The sequence below is a fragment of the Channa argus genome, chromosome 4, assembly GCF_033026475.1.
Source record: "Channa argus isolate prfri chromosome 4, Channa argus male v1.0, whole genome shotgun sequence".
Taxonomy (NCBI): domain Eukaryota; kingdom Metazoa; phylum Chordata; class Actinopteri; order Anabantiformes; family Channidae; genus Channa; species Channa argus.
In genome coordinates this window covers 1,650,705-1,677,852 of record NC_090200.1, presented here as the reverse complement: position 1 = coordinate 1,677,852, position 27,148 = coordinate 1,650,705, and the positions used below count along the sequence as shown (strand labels likewise).

General features: G+C 41.6%; 3 protein-coding genes across 9 annotated transcripts; 1 reads left to right on the top strand and 2 right to left on the bottom strand.

Moving 5' to 3' along the window:
- Positions 1 to 2,965: 2,965 nt before the first annotated feature.
- Positions 2,966 to 5,871, bottom strand: LOC137125761 (tyrosyl-DNA phosphodiesterase 2-like). The gene is made up of 6 exons (XM_067501731.1): positions 5,676 to 5,871; positions 5,412 to 5,561; positions 4,976 to 5,070; positions 4,319 to 4,437; positions 4,061 to 4,231; positions 2,966 to 3,364 (listed from the first exon to the last, which is right to left on the bottom strand). The coding sequence occupies exons 1-6, from the start codon at positions 5,753 to 5,755 to the stop codon at positions 3,080 to 3,082; spliced, it is 900 nt and encodes a 299-aa protein (XP_067357832.1). The 5' UTR covers positions 5,756 to 5,871; the 3' UTR covers positions 2,966 to 3,079.
- Positions 5,872 to 6,963: 1,092 nt separating this feature from the next.
- LOC137126029 (tyrosyl-DNA phosphodiesterase 2-like) lies at positions 6,964 to 12,035 on the bottom strand. 4 transcript variants are annotated; one of them, XM_067502421.1, is made up of 7 exons: positions 11,432 to 12,035; positions 9,627 to 9,857; positions 9,366 to 9,536; positions 8,973 to 9,067; positions 8,587 to 8,705; positions 8,329 to 8,499; positions 6,964 to 7,570 (listed from the first exon to the last, which is right to left on the bottom strand). In XM_067502421.1, the coding sequence occupies exons 2-7, from the start codon at positions 9,722 to 9,724 to the stop codon at positions 7,265 to 7,267; spliced, it is 960 nt and encodes a 319-aa protein (XP_067358522.1). In that variant the 5' UTR covers positions 9,725 to 9,857; positions 11,432 to 12,035; the 3' UTR covers positions 6,964 to 7,264. The 4 variants fall into 4 exon arrangements, with proteins under 4 accessions (XP_067358522.1, XP_067358524.1, XP_067358523.1 ...); XM_067502423.1 differs by having other exon boundaries at positions 11,607 to 12,035; XM_067502422.1 differs by lacking the exon at positions 11,432 to 12,035 and adding an exon at positions 11,064 to 11,080.
- A 461-nt stretch (positions 12,036 to 12,496) lies between these two features.
- On the top strand, positions 12,497 to 26,354 carry nhej1 (nonhomologous end-joining factor 1). Of its 4 annotated transcripts, none has more exons than XM_067502419.1 (9): positions 12,516 to 12,639; positions 13,329 to 13,481; positions 14,419 to 14,631; positions 14,719 to 14,940; positions 15,671 to 15,809; positions 16,101 to 16,159; positions 24,914 to 25,091; positions 25,559 to 25,668; positions 25,906 to 26,354. In XM_067502419.1, the coding sequence occupies exons 3-9, from the start codon at positions 14,446 to 14,448 to the stop codon at positions 25,981 to 25,983; spliced, it is 972 nt and encodes a 323-aa protein (XP_067358520.1). In that variant the 5' UTR covers positions 12,516 to 12,639; positions 13,329 to 13,481; positions 14,419 to 14,445; the 3' UTR covers positions 25,984 to 26,354. The 4 variants fall into 4 exon arrangements, with proteins under 4 accessions (XP_067358518.1, XP_067358520.1, XP_067358519.1 ...); XM_067502420.1 differs by having other exon boundaries at positions 12,602 to 12,639; positions 13,258 to 13,481; XM_067502417.1 differs by lacking the exon at positions 13,329 to 13,481 and having other exon boundaries at positions 12,497 to 12,639.
- The last annotated feature ends 794 nt before the right edge of the window (positions 26,355 to 27,148 follow it).

Genomic DNA, 27,148 nt, shown 5'->3' with positions numbered 1-27,148 from the left:
AATTGTATGTTATCCTACACAGTTGCGTCTCACTGTTTGGTTTGTCTTCTACCACTATATTATATTGTTGTATAAACTGTTGTTATTAGTATTTAATTTCATGGAATGATAATTATACATGATATTACTAATTTTTGTGTTTTGTGACATACTATTAATATTTTTCATGAGCATGTTGGCACAGCAGCTCCTTTGTAGGTGAATGAATTGGCATTTTATTTCACGCTTTAACCTTTGACTCGTACTTGTATATCACTACATTAGGTTACATTCTAAAATAAGATTTCACATGTAAAGAACAACATTAATAATATACAACACAACCTATGGTTTTTAATCTTGTTGTTGAGACTTTTAACTGGACATTTATTATCTGACAAACACAAACTATACAGTATAAATATTTACAGCTCATTGAAATGTTTCTTAAGCATTAATGCATTATGACCATAAATTAATTTTTAATTAGGTCACAGACAGACAGGGGTGTTAGTTTTTGTCATCTGTGCATTTCCACTCAGCAGAGAATGTACAATAGATGCCCCAGTGATCACTAGTGAAGCAGCCACACTTGAGCTTCTCCAGCCCTACTAAGGCCAAGAGTCAGAAAAACAAGTTGGAAATATGGGGAATGATGTGCAACAGAGAAGAGCTGTGGGACACTGCAGTTATTCTGTGGTCTGTTTTATAACCCAGGCAGAACACGAGGTCACCGTCCACAGTCAGAAAGATGATTGTCCAAGAAATTAGACAACTACAGCCCATCATTATCCCTATAGAGCCCTGCCTGCTGTTCATTACATGGACCAGGTGTGTCAGAAGCTGGAAGATCCACCTTTGGATTGCAGTGTGTTTCCCTGGTCTCTGTTCTAAATTCTCCAATTCCTCAGCCCTTGAGTCCATTTGATCCATACTGGACTGTGTGAAATGCACCTGCTAGTTAGAGATGGGGGAAGATGATTGGGTGAGGCCATAAAAAACTGCTGTAAATTTCTTTATTGCACATGCATAGAACATGCATTTAGTATGTATTAGCTTGTCCTGTGAGTTTTCTCCTGTTAACCCTGCCTGGTTTCTTTAATTGATGACACCCTATTTATATAGCGTCTTTTGTACAGGTTTGTGCAATTAGTGCTTTACAGAAATGTTGATACGATAATAATAAAAATGCACCCAGAAGTCAGAACTGCTGGATATACAGTGAAAGCCTGCATTAGTTTCTCTGTGTTCCAGCTGCGGGACCCTGTCCATTGTTGCTGGACGCAGGTATCCAGGTCATCACCCGGTCAAAGCAGAAATGCTTCTGCTGTTCCAGTCCCAGTTATTTAAACTGTGCAGTCAATAATATAATATCTCAGTCTCACAGTCTTGTATTTCCTGTGTCTAAAAACGTTGTTTTCTGAGTCAATTTTAATCATTTCATTCCTTTGTTTCCCTTTAGCTCCTGTCTGCTTGACATTTCTTTTTCAAAATACAACACATACCTCAGCATCCCTCAGGTTGGTGTCCCCTCCAAACAAGACAGTGACGTCATCGGGCTCCTTACTCATCCTCTCCATCACCAGCTGCAGCTGTCTCATTCGCTCGGCTGCATTTGCCTTCGAGCTCTCAAGGTCGGACGTCATCAGACAGAGTTTCTGACCTTTGACGAGCACCTGATGGAGACACATGTATACGTCAATGCACCAGGTGAGGGTTGAATATTTTGGACAGCACCTTCACAGGTTTTTGCATCTGCACCAACCATAGCAACAAGCAGGTGTGAGGATGAATTCTAATGAGTATTTGTATTTCTTGTGTTGCCACTGGCTGTTGAAATAGAAAGTGAAGCATGCTGACATATGCTGCCCTGTCTTACTCTGTACAGGAAACAATAACAAAGAGCTTGAAATCCAGTCAGGAAAATTGCTCCTTGACTTTGTATCTTCAATAAACGTGTTGTCGGCATCCTGACATTTGTTCAACAAGTAGACGAAGGGCTGGATCCTGAAGAAACACCACATTAAGGGAGTACCTGTGGAGAGAAATCAAACTTTATCATTCATGAAATAGATCACTTGAACGCTTGTTTGAGATTTAAGTTAGGCTACATTCAGTTCGCATGCACACTGTGGCCTCACTTGGATAAATAATGGCAGAGCGCCTGGACTCTCTCTGGGTCTGAGTGATCAATGACAGTAATTTCTGCTGTGTCTCGAGTTCAGGATGCATCCTCAGTAGAAGTAGAATGTTGAGTTTCTTCCCTGGTGATGCTCTGCCAGGACTTTACTGCAGCCCTCACATGTGGCTAGATTTAGTGGAGTTTTTCTATTCATATCTCCAGTTAGTACCTTGGGAACTGCTGAGTTAGAACAATCGGGGTGCGACATACTGTATCAAACATACAGAGCAGCTACAAATATCCGTGGTGAGGAGGCAACACTTAACTCAATGAGAAAACAAATTCCAAGCCATCACCACACATGCCTTGCCATGAGCTGCCTATAGGAGAACATCGAGGCGGTGGGTAAATCAGAGGAAGATGGTAAATGTGCTGCACTTATATGGTGCTTTTCTATCTATTGGCACTCAAAGCACTTTACACTGCTTCTTATTCACCCATTCACACATCGATGGTGGAGCTGCTATGCAGCTGGCCAACACTACCTGGGAGCAACTAAGTTGGGGTTCAGTGTCTTGCTCAAGGACACGTGACCAGAGGAGCCGGGGATTGAACCAACAACTGCAATAGTGGTGGATAACCGCTCTACCTTCCTGCGCCACAGTCGCCCGCAGAAACATGACCTGTTGCAACTACAACACTAAACTCCTGCTGAAGCACCAAGCATCTGAACATTATCACTGAACCTTCATGGCAAGAATAAATATTCAATAAAGCACATTAACTACATTCATGTACATCCAATTCTTTTTGGTTGGACAACACAAGTTTTAAGGACATAACTCTTAACTCACTCCAGACTGTTGTATTAGTTTTATTTAAATGCACAAAGCAAACTGGCAGCAGCATGTGAATAAAGGAAAGCTGAACATTTAGTTGCATATGTACATAAAAGCAGAACAGGGGTTTGAGGTTCTTTTATTTGTGTATTTTGAATGTGCAGTAGATGCCCCAGTGATGGCTGGTGAAGCGGCCACAATCGAGTTTCTCCAGCCCAACCAGGGCCATGCTGTCAGGCTCCAGCTTTGGAACTCTGTCTACGCTTGCTGGGCGCAGGTACACCCGGTCAAAGCGGAAGCGACATATAGAGGGAAGAACAATGTTGGTGTTGGCCTCTGTGTCCCATGTGTGGCGGCAATGCTGTGGCCTTCCCAGCTGCTCCCACACATCATAGACACTGCTGGAAAGGCCTACTTCAGCCACCTAGGATGGAATGACAGGTATGAACTGGAGGCTGGGCCATGAATTCACATATGAGCAACACTGGTATTTTTGTTTTTGTGTTATCAGAAAGTTGTGTGAAAAGAGAAAAGAACGAGACAGAATTATGGGCAACAAACATGAGCCTTTGACACACATCACATTTATCAGCCATCAGCTCCCTCGGAAAACCCTACAGATCATTTTTCACATCCCAAGTTTTTCAGACATCCAGCCAGAACTCATAAACGCCTGCAAACACACACTGAGATGGACAAATCAGTGGAGTTCAGCTTTAGATGATGTGGGGAATTTTGTCTCGAATATCAGAGAAATGTTTCAGTAAAGTGCGGCTCCTGATCAGGGATGTCCTGATGCCAATACCAGTAACCGGTCAAATACTGCATTTGTGTACTTGTACACACACAAAGGAAAAATGTCTGTAGTTGTTTTTGACTAACAGAAAACGACAAAAGTAAAGCTGAGTGCAAACTCTGATAACAGTCATATGTTCATATCAAAGTGATACTGGACATCCCTACTCTGGATGTGGAGGAGGCTTTCTGTGCTCATACAATTCGTGTTTGATCCAGTTGTCTTTGTCCATTTTTCATGGACACTACAAACTAGCTGAACTCCTGTGATTCTCACCTGTCTCGTGTCTACAGTTATGTCCTGTCTGCTTGCTGTTACTCATACCTCAGGATTCGTCAAGTTGGTGTCTCCCCCGAACAGGACAGTAACATCATCACAAGCCTTGTTTATCCTTATCATCACCAGTCGCAGCTGTCTCTTCCGCTCAGCTGTATTGGACTTGCCGCTCTCAAAGTGGGATGTCATCAAACACAACTTCTGACCTTTAAACAGCACCTGCAGGACATACATGCGATGCGACAGGTGAAGTTAAAACCTTTTTTTTCTTTTAACACAGGTTGTGTCTCTTGATTGTGCACCAACCCTAGCGACAAGCAGGTTCCTCCCCATGTGAGTAGCTGGATATTGAACAATCCCACTCTTCTCCACTGTGATTCGAGACTTCTTCAACAGCATCATGTTGAAGTATCTTTCATTACCACCTGGTCAGTGAAGAAGAAATGATCAGAATGTAATAGAAAACAAACCATTTGAAGCATCAGAACATGGAGGGTCTTTTCTTAGGCAGCAGAGAAGAGAAAAAAAAATCAAATATTCACTGTCAAGAACTCTTAGAAAAGACCATTTTTCTTTTGCATAAACGCACCCAGTAAATAATCAAAGTGCTGCTGGTGAGTAAGTGAACCCAAAATTTCAAGTTGAACCTCGTTTTGGAGCAATAATCTCAAAGCAGCTATCAACTATCCAAGCTGCTCCTGCACCGAACTTGTTGGGACTGTTAGGACGATGTTTCCATTATCCCATTTTTACACCATTGAGAGCATTGTGGAGAACCTGATGTTTTCCAAAGAGCACCATCACTCTCCACAACGCTACTGAGAAAAGTTATTGTTAAGACAAAAACAGGTTATTTTAAATGGTTCCCACACTTTTTCTTTCCACTGTAAAACAACGTGATGACAGTCAATCGTGCTACTTGAATTAAAGACTAAACAACATTCCTCCCTTTCTGGAATGTACCTTCAATGATTGTGTAGTCAGCAGACAGACTCTTGTGCAACAAGAGGGCAAAGGGTTTGGTGACCTCCTGAAGAAACACTACATCAGCAGCATATCTGCATGGAGATAAAGCAGTTTAGTGTTGTGTCCAAGGATCTTTGGAGCTATGAAGTTTCTGATGCTGCCCAGCACAGTGGGCGTATGTTGTGATCCCAGGATTTTAAAATGTTAACAGAAATTTCGGGTTGATGCAGTTTCAACTGGACCTACTTTCTAATAAATAGTTTTAAACTTGTTTCAATTTTGGTAACGTTTTGGTACATTTTGGTAACTTAACTATCCCACCCCCAGATCAAGACCTCCCCCCCATCACAAAGTCCAATTTGACCACAGCTTAAAGTATCTGTATGTCAATCTATTTCCAGGCATCTAACATTATCGTGACGTTTGGTCTCACTCGATTAAATAGTTGCACAGCGCAGTGGCTCGCTCTTGCTGCTGCGCTCCATCGACCCCGTTAACATTCCAGGTGATGAGGGAAAGTTTATCATCCTTCTCCTCCTTGGTTTCTACTGTTCCTCCACTGCAGGCAACATCTTCTTTAGAACTGGGAGGTTTTAACAGTAAAAAAATAGGATATAGTTACATGAGCAGCATCAGCCAATTACGCTGGACAACAAACTGTTCCACTGTACCACCGTGGTTCATTCAGTGGACTTACATCTTCCCCGGAGCGTTTTTCCCTTTTTTCTTTTTCTTTGCATTTTTTCTTGGCTTTTCTCCTGCATGCACCTCCTCCATGTCAGCAGGAAGAGTCAAGCAGTAGCGGCTCCAGATCCTCCTCAGTTAGGTTTGTAGTTCAAGCTGTGTGGTACTGATGAGTGGTGCTGACTCATTTGAGGCTGTTGCACTTCAAGTTTCAGTTTCCCTGGAACATGTCACATGATCAAGAGCAATGTCCAGCCACAGTTTGAACAAGTTTTTTAAATATCATTTTACTATTTCTATCACTGTTTAAAAAATGATATGCAAACATGTTCTCTCTGAAAAACAATAAGAGTGCGTTTTAAATCTAGTTTTTTTAAATTCATTAAGTTAATTAAATTATTATCAACCTCCCTCTAACATGATTTAAGAGTGTGGACAGGCGGCTTTAGTATGGACTTTGCATCCCTTACCACTTTATCTCAACCGATTATTAGTGGTATCGTGTTGACTGTCGTGGCAAAAGCGCTAAGTTTAGGAGGAGAAAGGCAGCTCACAGCCTGTGAGACACTGACATCACCCAACTTTTGTGATGCTTTTCCAGTCTTTCCCCACAGCCTCTGTCTTTGGGGGGTTACTCCCTTCAGTCTCCTTCCAATTCTTGGCCCTGATCATCTTCTTTGTGTGTTCTGGGTCATTATCTTGCTGCATGATGAAGGATGTCCCGATCAGTTAGGTTGCATCTTTCTTTAAATTGGAAGACAAAATGTTTCTGTGAGTTTATTTTGCTGCTGCCATCATGTGTTAGGTCATCGATGAAGATTAAGGAGACCATCTTAAAGATGTACTGCCACCACCCTCTGGATTGGACTGTGGAACATGAGATTGACAGGGAAAAAAAATAATATTTTGCCTGTTTCATGTAGTGTTGGGTGAGTGTCCTGTGTCCCCACTGCTCTGTGGACACTGTCTGTCTCTCATCAGATAGGTGATAACTGAACATAGTTCAGTTAGTTTTTAAAAAGTTGTGTCTCACTGTTTGGTTTGACTTATACCACAATATTATATGAAACTGTTATTAGTATTTAATTTCATAGAATGGTAATTATACAGGATATTACTCATTTTTGTGTTCTGTAATATACTATTAATTTATTTAATAAGTATAAATCCAACCACATATTTGCCCACATACTGTAACCTGCTCACATGCACCTTTTGTATTATTCTTTTGGTTTGAACACATTATCATGTCCTGTTTCTCTTATGTAACTATGTAAACATGAGCATGTTGGCACATCAGCTCCTTTGTAGGTGAATGAATTGGCATTTTATTTCACGCTTTAACCTTTGACTCGTACTTGTATATCACTACATTAGGTTACATTCTAAAATAAGATTTCACATGTAAAGAACAACATTAATAATATACAACACAACCTATGGTTTTTAATCTTGTTGTTGAGACTTTTAACTGGACATTTATTATCTGACAAACACAAACTATACAGTATAAATATTTACAGCTCATTAAAATGTTTCTTAAGCATTAATGCATTATGACCATAAATCAATTTTTAATTAGGTCACAGACAGACAGGGGTGTTAGTTTTTGTCATCTGTGCATTTCCACTCAGCAGAGAATGTACAGTAGATGCCCCAGTGATCACTAGTGAAGCAGCCACACTTGAGCTTCTCCAGCCCTACTAAGGCCATGCTGTCAGGTTCCAGCTGCGGGACGCTGTCCATTGTTGCTGGACACAGGTAAACCCGGTCAAAGCGAAAGCGATTTGGAAACTGCATAACCTTGTTGGTGTTGGCCTCTGTGTCCCATGTGTAGCGGCAGTGCTCTGGCTCTCCCAGCTGCTCCCACACATCATAGACACCGCTGGGAAGGCCAACTTCAGCCACCTAGGATGGAAAGAGGTGAACCGTGAACCATATAAACATTAGGACATGTTATTTATCATGTTATTAGAAAGTCGAGTAGAAAAACAAGTTGGAAATATGGGGAATGATGTGCAACAGAGAAGAGCTGTGGGACACTGCAGTTATTCTGTGGTCTGTTTTATAACCCAGGCAGAACACGAGGTCACCGTCCACAGACAGAAAGATGATTGTCCAAGAAATTAGACAACTACAGCCCACCATTATCCCTTCTTTAATTGATGACACCCTATTTATATAGCGTCTTTTGTACAGGTTTGTGCAATTAGTGCTTTACAGAAATGTTGATACGATAATAATAAAAATGCACCCAGAAGTCAGAACTGCTGGATATACAGTGAAAGCCTGCATTAGTTTGTCTGTGTAGCTCAGACAGAGATGGCTGTACTTTAGCAATGTGTGAGTTAATAAAAAGCAGATTTGGATTAAAATTAAATTCTGAGTGAAAAAAATCACACCAAGGATTCAGTTTTGTTCTGGTTGAGCTGTAATAAGTTCCAAAACATCCAGGTACTAATATCTAAAAGACATTATAAAGAGCATCAATCGGCGCAGTGTCATCAGGACACACGGCCACATAAAGCCGAGCGTCATCGTCAGTGTTTCAGCATCACCCAGTGCAGAAATGACTACTGTGACTTCACAATGTCTACTGCATGTGTCTGTAATGGGACTGTGTGCTGGAGGCTGTTTTCGTGTGATGAATGAAACACAACACAAACCTCAGCATCCCTCAGGTTGGTGTCTCCTCCAAACAAGACAGTAACATTTTCCCGAGCTTTGCCTATCCTCCTCATCACCAGTCGCAGCTGCCTCTTCCGCTCCGCTGCACTGGACTTGCAGCTCTCAAAGTGGGATGTCATCAAACAGAACTTCTGACCTTTAAACAGCACCTGCAGGACAAACATGCGATGCAACAGGTGAAGTTAAAACCTTTTTTTTCTTTTAACACAGGTTGTGTCTCTTGATTGTGCACCAACCCTAGCGACAAGCAGGTTCCTCCCCATGCGAGTAGCTGGATAGTGAACAATCCCACTCTTCTCCACTGTGATTCGAGACTTCTTCAACAGCATCATGGTGAAGTATCCCTCCTTAGCGCCTGGTCAGTGAAAAAGACACACTAGTAGGAAAAGAGAGTGAACACTGGGAAATGAGCTGGTTTTCTTTGGCCATAAAACAGATGGAACCAGGATTAAAAATCATTACATATTTAACACAGAAATCCTGGTTATTTCAAAGGGTTGGCTTGGTTTTTGAAGTCACTGCACACGTGGTAGCAACAACATGGCAGCAGTCAATTATGTTGATGGCCCTGAACCTTCAGATATATCAAAACATCAGTGTCTCTTTCTGGCATGAACAGTACCTTCGATAATTGTGTAGGCAGCAGACAGACGTTTGTGCAAGAAAAGGGCATAGGGTGGGATGATCTCCTGAAGAAACACCACGTCAGCGGAGTATCTATGTGGACAGTGCCGTGTAAGAGCTCCATAAGAATCCCTCATTACCTGCTATGAAACTGTATCATTTGTGCTTCAGATACTATTTTAACTGTGCAGCCACCTTTGGGAGCCACTTTAGTTAATGTCAGGACAAAGATTAGTTCATCCCAACACATTCGTGTTTAGCAAATAAATAATCCCAGAAATAGTGGCTAAAACTGGCAGCAAACCGAACCATAAACTGCAGAGTATCACAGAACCAAACATTATCCCGCAGCACAGACAATGCAGCAAGTGATTAACAAATGTGGACTCACCTGATTAAATACTTGCTGAGTGCCACTGCTCTCTGTGGCAGTTTCGCTCCGTCCAGGCCGTCCACATTCCAGGTGATGAAGGAAAGTTTGTTATCATCTTGCTCTGGTGGTCTTTCTTTGTTTTCTACTGTGTCGCTACCCCAGCCAGCAGCAGCTCCGGCGTCGTTAGAACTGTGGGGGGTGGGGTTAGTGGTTAAGCATACAGAACAGATGATTCTTGTGTGAAAGGGGATATTCAATAAAACCAGACAGTGGAGTTACCTGTTTCCTGCAGCACTTTCCTCGACCATCTTTGTGGTGGATGTGGAGCTGAGGGTGTTATTTTCTGGTGTCTCTTGTCTCGCATGCACTTCCTCCATGACGGTTTGAGAGAGCCGAGGATCAGCAGCTACAGTCTCTCCACAGTGAAGTTTTTAGCCAGAGTTAAAGGCGTGTGGCACAGCTGAGCGGTGGTGACTCATTTAGGGCTGTGGACCTTAAGTTTTGATTTGTCTGTAACACAGCACATGATCAAGAGGACGGAAAACAAATGATCTAACATTTACAGCATGTGGGGACAAGTTCCCTCTGAAAATAAGAGTGTGCTATTTATAATCTACAGGATGAGAAACAGGTTAATCCACTTCTCTCAGGTGGATAATCTGTGTTTGTACTTATATTGTCTGAGTAAATGGTCAGGATTTAAAAGTATACTGGACATCAACAAGTGGATTTACAGCCATGTTAGCAGCTCTGTGAGGGTGTATTGAGGCAAATGCTAACAGGCCGAATCATTTACTAAATATTTCACTAAAACCTATGTGAATGTGAAACTCATCATCGGTTTAAAAAGAAATCATTATAATTCTCTTAACAACATTTGCCCTCATCCATCTGATGAGACATTTTCCTGCAAAGGTGTAAAAGCTTTCATTGTACATATATATTGCACATGTCGTATGCTATTTAATTCAACAGCATTTAAATTAGCATTGACTTGCTATATAACTTTCCCAAGTTAAAGCACATTCTTTAAATACTTTTAATTCTATTGTCTCCACCCAGGCAAATCATAGTGTTACAGCCTTATGACTTGCACAGTATCACAATACACCAAGCGCTGACGTGTTATCAGACAGGTTTGTAGCTCAGTGCTTTATAAAATATTTGACAGGGGGGTAGAAGGTCCCTGACTGTCTGCTGGAGCCCTAATTGTTCTTTGTGCACATATCAGTTAAGTACGCTGTTATTAGGATCAGTTAAAAGGTACCAGCTTCATATCTCTTAATTTTAGACTGTGCTATGAACCTTTGGATCTGCTGTATTTATGAAATGTTTGTTTTGTGTGTTTCATTACTTATTCGTTTTTAAAATTATTTAGTTGTTCTCCTGGTTATTTCTTTAATTTGCCTTGTTTGTTAGGTATGATGTCTAATAACTGGGAGGCTCCAAGTACCTCAGATTATGTCCGTAGGTAGGTGTTACAGCATAACCCTGGGAGGACCTGTGCCGGTTATACCTGTGCGAGGAAGCCGGATTTTTTTGTTTTTTTTTCTTTACTTGTGTAGCCCGTCTACTCTCTTTTAGGTGTATGAGGGGCCCTGAGTTCTTTTACTTAGCTCTAAATACATTTTTGATTACTTGAATATTTTTTTATAGTCTTGAATTTCACCTGTAAAAGCGGATTATTACCAACTTCAAATACACTAGTTTACTCACCCTTTAAGAAATCTTTTTAGAACTGGGATATTTATCTGAAATTATTGAAGCAATAAAGCAATAACATCACAAAACAGTTATAGTTTAAACTTAAATCCCTATTTAATTGAAAAGTTAAAAAAAAAAAAATTATATATATATATATATATATATATATATATATATATATATATATATATATATATATATATATATAGAGAGAGAGAGAGAGAGAGAGAGAGAGAGAGAGAGAGAGAGAGAGAGAGAGAGAGAATAACTTATGTTTACGTATAAATAAATAAATATAAATAAATGTTTACATTCCTTATTCCCAAATAAAATATATTCTCAAATATATGGCACAGTATCAGAACAAAAAATACATTTACCCTTCAAGGCTGTTTAACCTGAGTCACAGATGTTTAACTGTCCTTTTATCAAAAACTCAATTAATAAAACCAAAAACTAGTTGCAGGCCTGAGTCAGTGCTCGGGGGCGTTGTGACCAAAAACTCAGTGGCCGCTTCACTCAAACAAGAGCAACAAACCAAATAAAATGTGACACCTTTTTCCCAGGTGAGCGATATGTCCAACCAATCCTGCGACTCCCTCTGTCATTGTCTCCGAGTCAGACGTCTGTAGAGCTGTAGAGCCTGTCCAACAGGTGTCTCTGTCCTCCAAACCAGCAACAGTTCAACACGACACGTGTAGCTGGGTTAGCTGGGTTAGCTTGGTTAGCTAGCTGCCTCCATCGGTGGACGCGGTTACTACTCCTCATCGGATTGATGAGCAGGTCCTCTCCTGATAAACACTTCGTATGTCTCGCTGAAATACTTAGTCCATCAGAAAGAAAAAACTATAAACTTGCAGATTATCGAGCTGACAATCTAAAACTGTTACTAGCGTACAGCTTCAAACTTTTCCCTTCCAATTAACTCGTTAGCTCCTTAACATCCTCTCGCTCTCTCCCGATCACCTTCTCAGCGCATGTTCACTTCCGTTAACAAAATAAAATCCTACGTTATCGCCTCAAAAATATACCACATACAACAAAACATTTTAAACATTTTAACCCATGAATTCAACATTTTATATCAGAAACATTTTACAACAAATATAACAAAATATACAATTTGGCCCAGTTTTACCTATTCATCTGTGCATTTGTAAATAAGTAGTTATCTAACAAACCTTGTTTATTTATCTATTTAAATTACTTAATATATTTTAAATATTTAAATTTATCACTGGGCTACACCTGGTTGCTATGGATGAATAAATCCTAAAATGAAACATCTCAGGGTAGACAATGGATTTATTTGGACTGGTTTTAAGTTGGATTTTGATTACGGAGAAATTGAAACTTCATTCTTAATCAGGTTCACAACCTTTACAAAAGTATACAAACATTGTTTTCGCAGAGACTAGAATTCTTTAACAGAAGCATTAATTATTATGAGCGGAAAGGAACAGAAGAAGAAGGCGATGATGAGGAGGAGGAGAGTGAAGATGTGTATAAACCGGAACGTTTGAAAATGCAGTACCGTTTGACGTCGGTGGTGGAACCGGTGGAGGAGCAGCTGCTGTCGTTGCTAACGGTGGTTCTTTTAAAGTTTGATGTGTTTAGCAATTCTAGCTGTGATTTGTAATTTGTTGCGATGTAATAATGTGTGAAGTACACTTCGTTACGATGGACAGCGAGCGTTTGGCAAACGTAGCGTCTCATTTCCCCTTAAAGTAATGAGCTTAACAGTCGGACCCCGACGCACAGTGGGTGTTTCCCGTCCTGTTCATCTTTCAGGTTTTTACATTAGGTTTGACGTGAGAATTGTTTTTCTCTTCAATTAGCTGGCAACGCTCATATTAACCAGCATTTGGAGCTAACAGTGTGTTTTTAACAGTTTTAATACATATCCCGTTTCGCTAAAGCGAATGATGCGACAGCCGTTGAGAGAGGAGCTTTGTTTGCGGGCTTGGTACGACGTGTTCCTGCTTGTGCTGAGAATAAAGTCTTAACTTTTGTGAGAAACACGTTGAAAGTCAGAGATTTGTGAATGGAGTTTGGTGGGACGCGCTCTGCTTCCAGGACCGAGCGAGTCGTGTCCCCTGACAGCCTCTGACCGCTGGCATCCGTCTCCAGCTTTGTGGGGCTGTATATTGTTGTCATAAAGTTACTAATTTGGAGTTTTTGTGATTTCCAAATTGGCGTGTGTCAGCCTCCGAAGCGTGCATTGTGTTGCAAATGAAGGCTGACGAGAAAAAACGCCGTGTCTTTCCCCGAAAACAGTCCCATTAGAGAGCAGCGGACAGGAGCCCGGAGCCCGCAGGAGCCGCCACCGCGGTCACGCTGCTGCAAGCTGGTGATTATGCGGCCTGGACGGCGTCTGTAACGCGGCTTTATCACATCTCAGTCCGGAATTTAGGGCCACATTCCTCGGAGGTGAGTGATTTAAAAAAAAAAAAAGATCCAGTGTTTATGGTTGTCCACTTTCACAACACGTGTTTTGTTCAGAAACCAGTTTTGATCCACAGTGTTGAGTCTGCAGATTCTCCAAACAATCAAACTAACTTTTTGTCTATAAAATATGCAAAGATAATGAAACATAACAGTTTCCCCAAACTAAGACATATGTATTAAAACCCGACTTTCTACACTTTTGTTTGATTTCAGTCCCACTGGAGACAAAACTTTACAAACATATAACACGCATGTTATATCATTTTTATGTACATGACACCTGTCAAACTGATTGCGGGCAACAATAATTTAATAATCATGTGGTTCCATCATTAATTATCAAACTTTTTTAAAAAAAAATGTTATGGTGGGTGACCAAAATACTACACTATTGAGTCTCAGCTGTTGCTGTGAAGAAGAAGCTGATCTAAATGTAGTGAGCACAATAAAGAGGAAGGAATCAGTTGCCATAACAACAACTCAGGAGCATTAGAGAGGTGAGTTAAGATGGTGGTCGTCCGCACCACTCATGCAGCTGCTGGTGGTGGTGGTGCCTGTTTAGACGCCTTATGTTGACGCTTCGTTCTTTCAAGTGGGAAATGTTGTAATAGTAACACATTTCTGAAATCTCTGACTCAAAATAACAAGTTGGAGGTTAAGACAAGTGACTTTTCCAACTCGGCTGCTCATAAGAACATGTTTTAACATGTGGCATGAACACAGTATAAGCTGTGTGATTTCATACCCAAATGCATCTTGGGAGTCATTGTGAACAAACGCGGACATGTAGCTTTGATGTATAATTTTTTTGGTAACCCAAAAAACTAGATGTTTTTTTACGCTGTTATGCATCTTTTGTACCAATGATTCATCTGAAACTTGACTGTCTCCAACTTGAATCTCTCTGTTCTCCATGTAGTGTTTCTGCTTGGGACCTTCTGCCACGATGGAGGTTGGTGGAGCCTCCGCTGACATGCTCCTGCAGCGTCCCTGGCTTCCTGTGAACATCAGTGGCTGCCAGCTCCTCGCCAAGATCTGGTTTGGAGACGCATCATACCACATCCTGCTGATGGACAGGAACTGTGTGTGGGAGGAGAGGATGGACTCAGTTGCCATCGAGACGCGAGCACAGGTGCAGTTTTCTGCAGAACTATAGGTACATCTTCGCTTTTGGCACGTTTTACTGCAACATAGCTTCAAATATTTGTCCTTCTACCAGGAGCTGAACAGACGTTTGAAGGCCCAGGTCAGAGCCTTCTTCTCCCACCTGTGTGAGGTGGCTCAGCCCTGTTTTTCAGGGAGCAGCGACAGAGCTGCAACCAAGGCTCAGATCTCCCTGATGCGACAGGAAGATGGAAACATCAACATGAGGCTGAAGAGCGAACTGGCAGGTCTGCCCTTCTACTGGGAGTTCCACTGCACCCCTGCCCCCGTCACTTTGGTATGGCCCCATGGATCATGGGCCTTTCATCAGACAAACTTCACTCTTCTGCCAAAGATTAAATCCTCAGAGGAACAATAAGCTTAAAGTGATCACAAAATCACATGTTAACAACTCACTTTACTACCCTGTGCTGCCTCATTCTCATATTCCGTAAAAGCAGAGACCAAAAGAGAGACAGAACAACTACAGATGAGACTGTTGTATTGTTTTGTGGTCATTTTTGGGATCATTTTTAAATCTTTTTTTTTTTTTTTTCATTTTTAAAAACAATGTTTAAAATCTTCTAGGTTATTTTGTGTCTAGTTTATTCACAATGAAGAAGTTTAACATTTTTCCTTTAAAAGATTTAAAAAAATTGTAATCGTTTTCCTAATTTGAAAATGTAGTGATTATTTATCCTTTAAATTAGATCAGATGAAAATGCTAATTTCTTTGTTAGCTTTAGTACCAAAAAAGTAGTGTAGGACACATGTATTGGAGCATTTACATTACAATTAAATTAAAATCTTTAAAACTGTAAAACGAAGAGAAACAACTTTCCTATACTCATGTACTGTTTTTCTTAACAGCAGCAAAATAATAACGTGAATTGTGCACAATCTAAAAGTGTGTAAAAGAATTAAGGAAGTAATTAGAAGAACAGACCACAATTTGCTTCAGCTCAGATTTAAACACGATTGTTTAAATCCCCACCCTCCTGCCTGACACCCACTGTGTGTGTATTCAGGTGTGTGTTCAGCTGGTGCGCCCCCTGCTGGTGATGAGCCGCCTGCTGCATCGTCAGGTGGAGCAACTGGGAGGTTTGCTGCTGAGGAAGGACGCAGAGATCCAGGATTACAGAGAGAACGGAGCCACGCTCAGCAGAGGTGTCCGCACACACATTTATATATCAGCCAATCATTCAGCTAGTTTGACCTTCAGCCAAATGTAGTTTGCAGCAATAAATATTAGATTTCCTCCAGTTTGTCATTGTGCAGTATGTTTAAAACTCAGCTAGAGGTTACTCACAACTCCAGAAATAGAAGCTGAAAAATGTTCTACGTAAATAAAAACATATATTCGTAAAAATCAGAGGTTAAACTGCTGCAGAGATTGGAAGATGTTCTGCTTATAATCCAGGTTTGTGTGTGTGTGTGTGTGTGTGTATTTGCATCCAGAGCGGTTGCAGACGGACATTTTTGAGGAGCAGACCTACAGAGAGGAGTTCATGGCAAAGGTCAGAGGCTGCCTACACACACACACACACACACACACACACACACACACACACACACACACACACACACACACACACACACACACACACACACACACACACACACACACACACACACACACACCCTGCAGCCTGTTGTCTGAGCCCGTTTTCTACTTTCATCTCTGCTTCATTCCTGATCATTTACTGACAGTGGGAATGAACAGCAGCGGATGTTTCTGTCATCCAGTCAGAACCAGACCAGGGCCCGAGATTTTTCATTTTCTGAGTTTGTGTGTGTGTGTTTACTGTATACAGGTGTGGAATTTCTCATCTCTGACTCTGACTCCTGCTCCGTTTTTATGTTTGTGTGATGATTGGCTGGCTGAACATTTCAGATTGATCTGAGGAATCTCGGAGATGTGTCTGTCTGCTGTCTCCTGCTTTTTTTATTATTATTTAATTTTCTCTTCACTCATAGGTATGTTGTCATTTGTTTAATTGGCTGCAGGTTTTATTCGCTGTCAGGCTTTTTATTGTTTTTGGTTTTGGTGAGAAAAGCTAAGAAAAGCGTGTGGTCTGAACAGTTCTGGATTCATAAAGATTTTAATTGCAGGACTTTGTCTTGTATAACCAATGTTGTACATAATTACGATGCAGTTCTATGGTTCCACCAAAATTCATCCTCTAACTTGTAGCAATTAGAGGTAGATACTTGGATATGTTTTGACCTACGGTTTGTGGGTCAAGGGGGTCCCTGGGCCACAAGTGAGTGTTGTGTATTATCTTTCGTGTTTGAAAGTCACACAGCTCAGTTTAAAGACGCAACATAATGAAAGTCGACTCCAACTTGCAAAAAGTAGTATTATTGTCAGTAAATATACTAACGACACAACATTAATTATAAATAGACACATATTTGTCCTAAAAACATAGGACATGAACAATACAAGAAACAAAAATAAAAGTATCTAAAAATCAAATCAATTACACAAAAATCACAAATAAATAATGGAAAAAAAAAAGATACCAATGACTCAATATTTACAATGTACAAAATTATCCCAGTTGCACAAACAATAGCCATAAAGAAACAACAAACATGTCCAAACAATTATTCCAAAGATGCACCGACACAAAAAACGGACACAAAATAATCCAAAAGATATAGATGTAGTAATATGAAAAATGTCATTCTAGAAATGAATCACAAAACAGTCATTAAAATGACCAAATGACCATTATTCTTACAGGCCGACAGACGGACACAATAGGATCCCGGAGGTGCAAAAACAATGAAATGGCTTTGTCTGTAGTCTTGTGGCTTTTTCAGACTGTGGACTCTATCTATACACTGTAGATCTATGTTTATCCAGTCGGAGCATGTTTCTGTGCTTCACACAGAAATAAAATTCATTCGAATTAAACCTATTCCATTCATCACCCAACGCTTTCTTAATCTTTTTCCTTTTACAGTAAAGTCTTATTTTGACTCACTCATAACTTGTAATAAGTGAGTGACTGTATCCTCTTTTTAGCTCCTGTACAAATAGAGAAACTAAAATTAGCTAATGCCCTTTGTTCGTCTGCAGGAAAGGACACATTAAAAAAAAAAAGAAGCTGATTTCGTGTGAAGGTCATGGAACATTTAAAGGACTTTCCTCCACACACTGATGTATAATTCAGTTTGTTGCATCAGACAGGAAACCAGTCTGTTTGTTGGTTGGTTGATTTTAAAGGACAAACCAGGAAAGAATCACATTTTCAGGTGGTGGAAAGGCACCGACTCTGGCCATGGAAAGTTACCTAAGGGTCACAGTGGTGCCTCTGTTTGCTGCTTCTTCGTGATTGAGTTGATGGTGGGGTGAAGTGAGTGGACAGTCAGAAACCACAGAAGAAGAAGAAGAAGATGATGATGATGATGACGAGTAGGGGATCAAAGTATTTTTCTCTCGTGGTAAATTCCACCAGGTTGCGATGAGGACGGCTTCAGACCAAAGTCCATACTGAAATAAAACGTCCTGAGGAAAAATGTCTCAGGGACGCGTCAAACGGAGATGGAGCACTGTGTGTGTGTGAATCAGAAAAGTGAAGGCGTTTGGCGCGTGTGTGTAGTATGTATCTATCAGGTTAGAGAGTGTGTGTGTGTGTTGTCAGTCCAGCCTGTGACTTGTGTTTGTCCACGGCAACATCCACCCTGCAGGACAAAACTCATATGCTGTGATATTTAATCTGTTTTTAAAGCTGTTTACCCCACATCTCAAATTTACCAACTGATAAACGCCATATTTTCATAATCTCACATTTAAAATATTCTGGCAAAATTGCTTCTCATATGTTAACTCAGGATCAACTTGCAGCCTTTTTCTGCGTCATACAGTCGTCCACGGAGTTTACGCAGTTATGAAACTGAACTAAAACTCCCAAAAGGCTTTTTTTTTTTTCCCTAACAGGAAAATGAGACAAAAACCAAAACACTACTACATTTCAGGGCAGTGTCCACAGATATTAATAAATGCTAACTTCACACTATAGTTATGTGCTGTCTGCATCATCACACAGTGATTTGTTGACAGAAGACAATGTTGCAGATTTATTTAAATGCTCATATTTACTGAGTTTGAGTCATTTTGGATTGTGGAAGTTTGATCCATCCACACATCTTCTATCTGCAACGAGATAATTAGGGCCGATCATCGTCCCCGTCGTTCCTCTGGTGCTGTCTTTAAAGGGTGTCCATCAGTCCATCCGTCCTGTTTTTGTGAATGTAAAATGTCAGGAACCGTTTCTTCAAGTTTGCCACCTCAGGACTCGAGAATTCGCTTTAGGACATGGACAGACATGCATGTGAACTGCAACCTGACTCGCTGGCAGAAAACAGTAGCAGTATGATATTTGTAGTTTGAAGAATTTGAGGGTGTAGTTATCCTTTAAACATCTGGCTGTGACCTTCATGAGAACATTAGCACTTCCACTACCTACTCAACCTCCCATACGCACGTAGTGATTAAGTGTCGGAGTGTTTACCTTGTCTAGCCTGCGTCCTGATCTCCACATCTTTGTTTTTATTCCCAGTGATTCAGTTAGGTGTGGTGTTGTGCTCATTATGACTTTTTCCTAACAGAGTGAGTCTGTTCCTTCCAAACGGTTACAGAAATGTGGCTTTTCTGTGTGGAGTTTGCATCTTCTGCCTGTGTTTGCACAAATTTCTCTTCATTGACTTCCTGTTTCCAGTCTTTATGCAGAACTAAGCTGTTGTACTGTACTATATCGAAGGTAAGATATTAAAGATAAAAGTGCTGTTACCGACTGATTAGTGTGTGTGTGTGTCTTGCAAAAACCACGCAGCTCCAGTTTCAGCTCCAGTTTTTCTTCCTTAAACTTGAACCTCTCTGACATTTATAGTTATTTACGTAGTGCCAACAGAGAGCACAGTGGACAAATATCTTCAGGAAAGAAAAGAAAAAAGTTTTCCGCCTTATTGCATCTCCTCTTCTACTATTTCTATAAGTGTGTGTGTGTTAGTGCTTGCGCCATTTGTGGCCTTCGTTTCCCACACCAAGGAGAGCAAAAGGCAAAGGGACAGCGAAAGAGAGACCATGATGACAGGAGCAGCAGCTTTTATTTTCATCTGCAGCTTTCCATGGACGCCCCACACAAACACCCCACCCAGCTCAGGTCAACATTTACATGGGTGGAATTAGCCTCCACTTCCCACTGATACGCACACACTGGGCTTTAACTTGGGTGCAGACTAAAGCAGTTCTTTGAGGATCACATCAGTTTCCCTTAGGGCCTAAATTGTGTGTGTGTGTGTGTGTGTGTGTGTGTGTGTGTGTGTGTGTGTGTGTGTGTGTGTGTGTGTGTGTGTGTGTGTGTGTGTGTGTGTGTGTGTGTGTGTGTGTGTGTGTGTGTGTGTGTGTGTGTGTGTGTGTGTGTGTGTGTGTGTGTGTGTGTGTGTGTGTGTGTGTGTGTGTGTGTGTGTGTGTGTGTGTGTGTGTGTGTGTGTGTGTGTGTGTGTGTGTGTGTGTGTGTGTGTGTGTGTGTGTGTGTGTGTGTGTGTGTGTGTGTGTGTGTGTGTGTGTGTGTGTGTGTGTGTGTGTGTGTGTGTGTGTGTGTGTGTGTGTGTGTGTACGCAGCAGCTCATGAACCAGTAGAGGGGAGTACTCATCCACACTGAGCAGGCTGTGACACATGCTGTTGGGTTTTCAGAGATGTGTGTTGGTGTGGCTGTTTTATATCTTCGTGCTTGTGTGTGTGTGCGCTCATGCAGCAGCAGCATCACAGTTGTCAGCTCTGGAATGAGCTGTCAGTAGGCTGGGCGGCATCTTCACGTCTCCACGGTAACCACGGTGCAGCGTGATGACACGTGACAATTAGTGGCCACTTTTGACCCAAACGCCTCATTTGAGCTGCACAGAATCATGGTTGCGGCTTCCAAAGTTGGCCCACCTTACTCCACATTTCCTGCATTTGTTGGTTGAATTGAATGTTTTTGGGTTCAGGTTTTGTATTGAGTGAAAATCAAAATGTGTAGGAAACCATTTCTTTTCTTCACTGCACTGAGATGAACGGTTTGCCATCTCCTGTAAAAGCCCGGGTAGTGATTACTCGCTCAAACGGGTGAAGAAATTATCCCTAAATGCTACGTAGTGCTCCACATGAACAGGAGGAGCAGATTCCTAATATTCATTTGCTTCAACCAGCGTCTCTAAATAAAGACCACAGCAGCGGATGGAGGCTAAAATACTTGCTGCAGACACTGATCAGTCTGATGCAGAAGATGCAGACTTTCCTAATGATGTGTTCCAGAGTTGGATGCAAAGACGTCCAGAGCAGTTTAGAAAGTGGAGTAAGGTGGTGGCCTCTTCTTCTCCCTCTGTCCTGAGTAAATCATTGACTCTGGTAAACAGCGGCGAGCAGCTCGTTATCTCACATACGTGAGGAATTCAGAGTCTGGGTGGTAAGTAGGCGAGGCTCAAAGCGGTGCCGGCGGCTTGACACGAACTCAGAATATTTCACTTCTTCGCCACAAGATTCTGACACCGACTGAGCCATGATGGCTAATGGGACCAATCCAGGCCACAGATGTTGAAGTCGGGGGCCAGTTGGTGCCGACTGTTGTGTGATCCAGTCTTTGTAATTGATCCATTTGTGCGTCAGAATAAAGCTTCACAAGGGCCAAACTGCAGCAGCCAGAAGCTGCCCGTCATGGATTTGTGTAATAAGGCTGCTGTTTGACTCTGTTCACCTGCTTTGTAGCCTGCTCATATTCTCCGTTATTGCTGATTTCTTAACTGTCCTGTTAAAAACCGGTGATTTCTCTGCCGCCTATACTAAGATTTCTGAGTCTTTCTGAAATAAGATTTCTGCATGTGTGCAGACAGGGAAAGTAGTGGAGCGGAGAGTCCGGATCCATGGAGGAAAATCCCCATTCGACCAAATCTGATCAGATCCATATGCAATGAGAATGGTTCCCTCAGGGTTCATGTGGTTCCATTAACATTACCATGAAAATAGTGTCAAGGTTCCTCTCCTGGAAGAAGAACACGAACAAATATTAATATTGGACGTGATGTTTTCCCGTGTTGACTTCTTAAGTAAGCTTTGCTTTCTTTGGCTTATTGTCTTTGTTTTGCGTGACAGCAGCTGTCTCTTTGCACCCTGAGAGCTTTCAATGGACTTTTCAGACATTTTTATGGACTTAATTGATCAACTTCATCTTGGCTACAGTTTCTTCTCCTTTAAGGAGTAAAAAGAAAAAAGAAAAGGGCAAAACAAAAACCACTCTCTCTGCCTTCTGTCAGTTGCGCACAGTTTCCACAGGGTTGTCCCCGCTCTGGGTCTGTAATTAGGCCTTCTGTGGCCTGGCTGCTCCCCATCCTCAGCTGCCGGCCACTGGGCCGAGCCTGGACCGGCCAGCGCGGTGTCCCACAAAGACATCATGAGACTGAGCAGCACGAAACACGGCGGCGGCGGCAGCAGGTCTTGTCCGTCGCGCACACTGCGGCCTCCTGTTGTGCCGCATGTTACCCGTGATGCCTCCTGCTGCAGATGAATCGGCTTCAACACGAGCCTCAAACGTTGGACTCGGCGTAAAGTGCCATTGCGGGCGTCATCACCCTGAAGGGAGACGTGACCACAGGGCAGGTGTGGATGGCGTCGGAGCTCACGGTGAGGTCTTCACCTGCCTCTGCTTTGGTTTACGTCACGTCTCTGCAGACGTCACTGCCGTCTTGTCCTGTTAAATCACTGAATTCTTTTCTTCATTTTGAATGTCTCTGCTGTCATGATGTGCGGGGCTAAAAATACTCTTTGACTCTGACTCAGTTGTTATTGAGGTCAACAGTTTTGGGAACAACAGTTTTTCACTGAACTTTTGTTTATGTTCATTGTTTTCGAGTGTTTGCAGCCATTTCGTGTCATTTTTCAGTTGTTTTTCATCCCTTTGGGTTCATTTGTTGTGTATTTTTGGTAGTTGTGTTCCCCTTAATTATAATATTTTATTTGGGTGTCTCTTTTTGGTCATTCTTCAGCTGTTTGCAGTCACTTTGGGTCTTTTTGGGAAGAGTTTGTGTCATTATTCAAGTCTTGAGTTCATTTTTTTGTATATTTTTTTTATAGTCTGTCATTTAAAAAAATATCTTTGGAAACATTGTGTCTCTGTTTTTGTTTTTTCAAATTCTTTTGTGGATTTTTGATTATTTTGAGGACATTTTCTTGTCTTTTTCAAAGTCATAGAGGTCATTTTAAACATGGAATTTCATCCCGTGGGACCAACTCAGGATCTAGGCTGTTATCTGAGAGAATTTCCAAACACGCGTTATTGCAAGTGAAGGTATTTTTAAAGGTCTGGTGTGAAGCCTTCACCACAGCTGCTCGGTGCTTTAGGGACCTGTAGATATGACATTTTGGTCACAAACTGCACTTTCTTAGCTGGAAAATCTGTAAATTAAATATTGTGCCCCTGACCTCATCACTTTGTATCAAACTTGTCTTTCTCCTGTTTCAACTGGGCGTCGACACCTCTTCACTCATCAGTTCATATTCTTAGGTTTTTGGGTTTCAAACGTTTCAGGACGGGAAACTGAGGTGCCGACGAGAGAAAAGTAAACTTGTGTTTGAGGAGTTGTTTTGGGATCAGCGATGGGGCATCGGAGCGAGTGAGTGGGAGACTCTCTGGCACCAGACCCCCCTCCCCCCTCCAAACTTAAAAAACAACAACAGCAGCAGTTTGTCTAAAACCAGAAGTGTTTACCTGCTAATAATAGAAATCACCAACCTGCTGCCAGCTCTCCCCTTCCTCTCATCACGGTCTGCACACATGATGCTTTACTGTTAAACAGGGGACACAGTTTGAAGGTGTAGCACCAGGTGAGTGCTGCTGCTCCACCCCCTTACTCAATTCCTGTGTGCTGGTAGGACTTTGCTCCGTTACAACAGCAGGGAGGGAGCTTCACAGAGCGGTTATTGACCTGCTGTAATCACGGTTTTATTCCTCTTCTAGTATTTTCTATCATGTCAACAGCAGCAGGGAACAACCCACTTTTATTTTACCTTTCCTAAACTTTACAGACCTTTTCTGCCTAGAAAAAAAACTAAAACGTTTTAAATATACTTGGAAATAGTCATAATGCTACTTTATTATCCTCTTTATATTATGAATAGACAAGGTTGGAAGCTGTTGTTACAAAAACCTCGTGGCACAAATGAAAGTAATAAACACTACATACTTTTGAAGATGCGTTGAAAGGTGTCAGCAATGGGCTCTGTTTTTAGAAAATACTGGAATTCTTAATTTCTTTTTTATGTCCTAACATTCACTGACACTTTACTAGCCCTTTGATTTTTGGCAGACGTGGGCTTCCGTGGAGAGCAGAGGAGGGGCTTCACACTATCACATAAGAAAGTTTTAGCGCTTCAGGGCAGCCGGATCCAACAAATTGAGCCCAACATTTTAGATCAAATAATATGAAGTGAGCTGGTTGGCAGCCAGGGAGGAGGAGGTGTGGGGTGGGGGGTAGAGGGGGAAAAAGGGAATAAAAAGAGAGAATAAGGTGGGCTTTCTGCTGCACATTGGTTGCTCTGTGCCCAAAGCAGAACTAAGCCTCACCAGAGCGCACATTTATTTTTACGATATTTAAACAAACAAATAACAAAAATAAATCAATGCGAAACCTCAAAACCTGACCACAGTGTGTTCAGGAGCCCCTCTGCCCTGACAGCGAGTGTGAGACCACCGTTTCTCCTGGTCAATATTTGAGGAGCTAATTTGGAGAGTTTGTCCTCCATTGGAGGAAAAAAACTGAAAGATTTAGTGAATAGCGTGTGTTTTTCTATGCGTCGACCGTGCAGTCGCATAATGTCGCAGGAGTTTACAGCCTTATCTGTCAGACCTGTGTGTGTGTGTGTGTGTGTGTTTCATTTGTTCCAGGTCTCCGGTCAGCCGGCCCAATAATGCTGCTTTGATTACAGGGTTATCGCAGCCTCGGCACACCCTGCATCACACCTCAGACATGTGACTCCCACAGCAGGACCATAAAACAAACATACCCACGGCACCAAGCTGTGCTTAAAAGGAAACTTGAACTCTTGTTCAAGTTCACAAACCTGATTATTTCTCTTTAATTTTCAGAGGTTTTTGGCCTTAAAGCTTCAAAAGGTGCCGCTGTGTACGGTCTGGACAACACGCACCATCTGTCCTCTGCAACACTGACACTGTGGACAATCAGAACGACATTACAGATTGTAAACACACAGTTTCCCTCCCTCCAGGCTCTTCCTCTGCTGTGTTCTGAGCAGCCGGACGATCTGGGCCTCGACGCCGACCTGCAGAACCTGTACGCGGCCGTCGTCGCTCAAGGAAACGCACGAAAGCGCAAACTGTCTGAGGAGCGTTTCGACGACGAGGACCAGACCTTGGAGGAAGAACTGGACCTCACTCCATCTTTAGGTGTGTTTGATTTAAAGTCCAGAAAAGCCCACTGAGGTTCACGGGTCATGAAAAATGTTCTGAAACTTCAGGACGCTGTACTTTACGCTGTAGAGACTGAGTCCAATCTCCAGTTTTACAGACACTCAGAGTAAAGTCTCAGGTCTTCACACTAGAGTGTGAGTCAAATGTCCAAACTTTAGTTATGGGCCAGAGTCAAATCTGAAGTCTTGAAGCTAAAGTCCCAGTGAACTGTCAGGTCTTTAAATTATAGTCAAGTCTTAGAGACAGAGTCAGGGTTAAGTTTCATGTATTTACACGAGGTTCTAAGTCAAGTTAAACCAGAGTTAAATCTCAGGTCTTTTCAACAAATTGAAATATTGTTTTTACATCTTTTGAGATTCATTGGTTTAAATCTTGGAAAATTGGAGAAAGGGAAGCTAAACAATTTTCTAATGTTCCTGAGCATCTGCATCCTCGTCCTCCAGATGTCGGACCTGTGATTAGTGAATCAGCTGAGGAGGAAGGAGAACAGACACAGAACGGGAAGGAAGACGTCACCAAAGCCAAGATGGCCGACAGACCCACAGTACAACAGGTAGAGCAGGAAGAAAACATCAGTGTTTGTTAAATAACAAGAAACTGTCGCATGTTCATCGTTACAAGTAAAGTTCTCAGGAGTGTACAGGACTCCGAATAACCTGCATGTGACTTTCAGTACGTGCTGAAATATTTACGACTGAAGAATTATGAAACATTTTGACTGTATATGTTTTTAAAGTAAAACTATACAACAGTGTAAAAGATACTAAAGGCAAACATCTGTCCTCCTCAGTCTCAACCCGCCACGTCCAACCCCTCAGAGCGACTGTCCTCCAAACCAAAGAAGAAGAAGGTCGGCCTGTTCAGATGACCCGAGCCGTAGGACACACACACGCACGCACACACAACTTCATTTACAAAAAGACTTTAAAACCTCTGTCTTATCTTTAAGCTTTTACTATAAAGAAAACTACAGGTTTTAATTTTGTTTAAATTAGATTTTATTAACAGCTTTTAGAAGAAAATCTAAGCTTTGCTCTCTTTTTAATGAATTGGTGATCTGACAGGTCAGGTTTGGTTTGTGCTCTGTAACATGTTGGAGTTTTTGGACACATCTTCAGCTAAGTAAACAAGTTGTGTCTTTATTTCTTGTTGATGAATTTGTTTTCATGTAATTGTGACAGATGTATTGAATTTTGGGGGGTAATTGCAAATTTGATGATTAAAGATTTAAGAACCATTTAGACGTCTGTGCTCAGTTATTTACCAAAGCAGAAGTAAAAAGTAGTAAAAACACTCTTTGAATAGAAACTTTATTTAAATTCCCTCGATCAAATCACTTTTCTGTGTGTAAGAATCCAGATGCAGCTTAAAGTCACAAAATCCTCTTTTTTGTGTGTGTGTGTGTGTGTGTGTGCTCGTAAAGGTGAAGTTTCTTTTTTCTGGAGTATAATGGCCTGACGGTGGTCGATAAGAGCGGCCGCTCGGCTTTTTTCAGAGCACAGTGAGATGTTGACTCAAGGTGTTGCAGCATCTGGGGAATGCTATTGAAGTAGAAAAGTCACTGTTTGTCTGCTCGGCTCTGAAGGAATCCAACGCTTTCTGTTTGTGTGTGTTATTTAAACCGGAAATCTCTCCGATTTTTATGGATTTCTTCCTTTTTGTTGTTGTTGTTGTGTCTGTTTTCGTCATTTGGTGTCTTGTGTTGACCCTCTTTTCTTCCTGCTATATTTGGTCTCAGTTCCTGAGGTGATTTGTGTCTGTTCCGGTCGTTTGTCACCTTTTTGTTGGGTAATTTGGTGTCGTGTGTTGGTTGTGACAGTGGGTCTCTTTTCAGTCACTTTGTCTATTTCTGGACATTTACTGTCTACTTTGGGTCGTTTCGTGTCTCTATTTTGGTCAATTTGGGTCATTTTTTCTCTTCTATTTTGATCTCATTGAGAGAACATTATAAATTAAATATAATGAGCAGATGGAACTGAACATTTACAGCTCTGTTCACTAGAAAATAACCAGCAAACTTCCACTAAATTGAA

What these genes read in the sequence shown, in the direction of transcription:
- LOC137125761 (XM_067501731.1), bottom strand. Translation starts at nt 5,755, where the DNA reads ATGGAGGAGGTGCATGCAGGAGAAAAGCCAAGAAAAAATGCAAAGAAA. An exon ending in CTGTGCAACTATTTAATCGA is followed by an intron (nt 5,071 to 5,411) that starts GTGAGACCAAAC and finishes ATCTCCATGCAG; the next exon opens with ATATGCTGCTGATGTAGTGT. An exon ending in GGAACCTGCTTGTCGCTAGG is followed by an intron (nt 4,232 to 4,318) that starts GTTGGTGCACAA and finishes TATGTCCTGCAG; the next exon opens with GTGCTGTTTAAAGGTCAGAA.
- LOC137126029 (XM_067502421.1), bottom strand. Translation starts at nt 9,724, where the DNA reads ATGGAGGAAGTGCATGCGAGACAAGAGACACCAGAAAATAACACCCTC. An exon ending in TGCCTACACAATTATCGAAG is followed by an intron (nt 8,706 to 8,972) that starts GTACTGTTCATG and finishes TTCACTGACCAG; the next exon opens with GCGCTAAGGAGGGATACTTC. An exon ending in CCAACCTGAGGGATGCTGAG is followed by an intron (nt 7,571 to 8,328) that starts GTTTGTGTTGTG and finishes TTTCCATCCTAG; the next exon opens with GTGGCTGAAGTTGGCCTTCC.
- nhej1 (XM_067502417.1), top strand. Translation starts at nt 12,577, where the DNA reads ATGCAGTACCGTTTGACGTCGGTGGTGGAACCGGTGGAGGAGCAGCTG. An exon ending in CCATCGAGACGCGAGCACAG is followed by an intron (nt 14,632 to 14,718) that starts GTGCAGTTTTCT and finishes TCCTTCTACCAG; the next exon opens with GAGCTGAACAGACGTTTGAA. An exon ending in GGACCTCACTCCATCTTTAG is followed by an intron (nt 25,092 to 25,558) that starts GTGTGTTTGATT and finishes CTCGTCCTCCAG; the next exon opens with ATGTCGGACCTGTGATTAGT.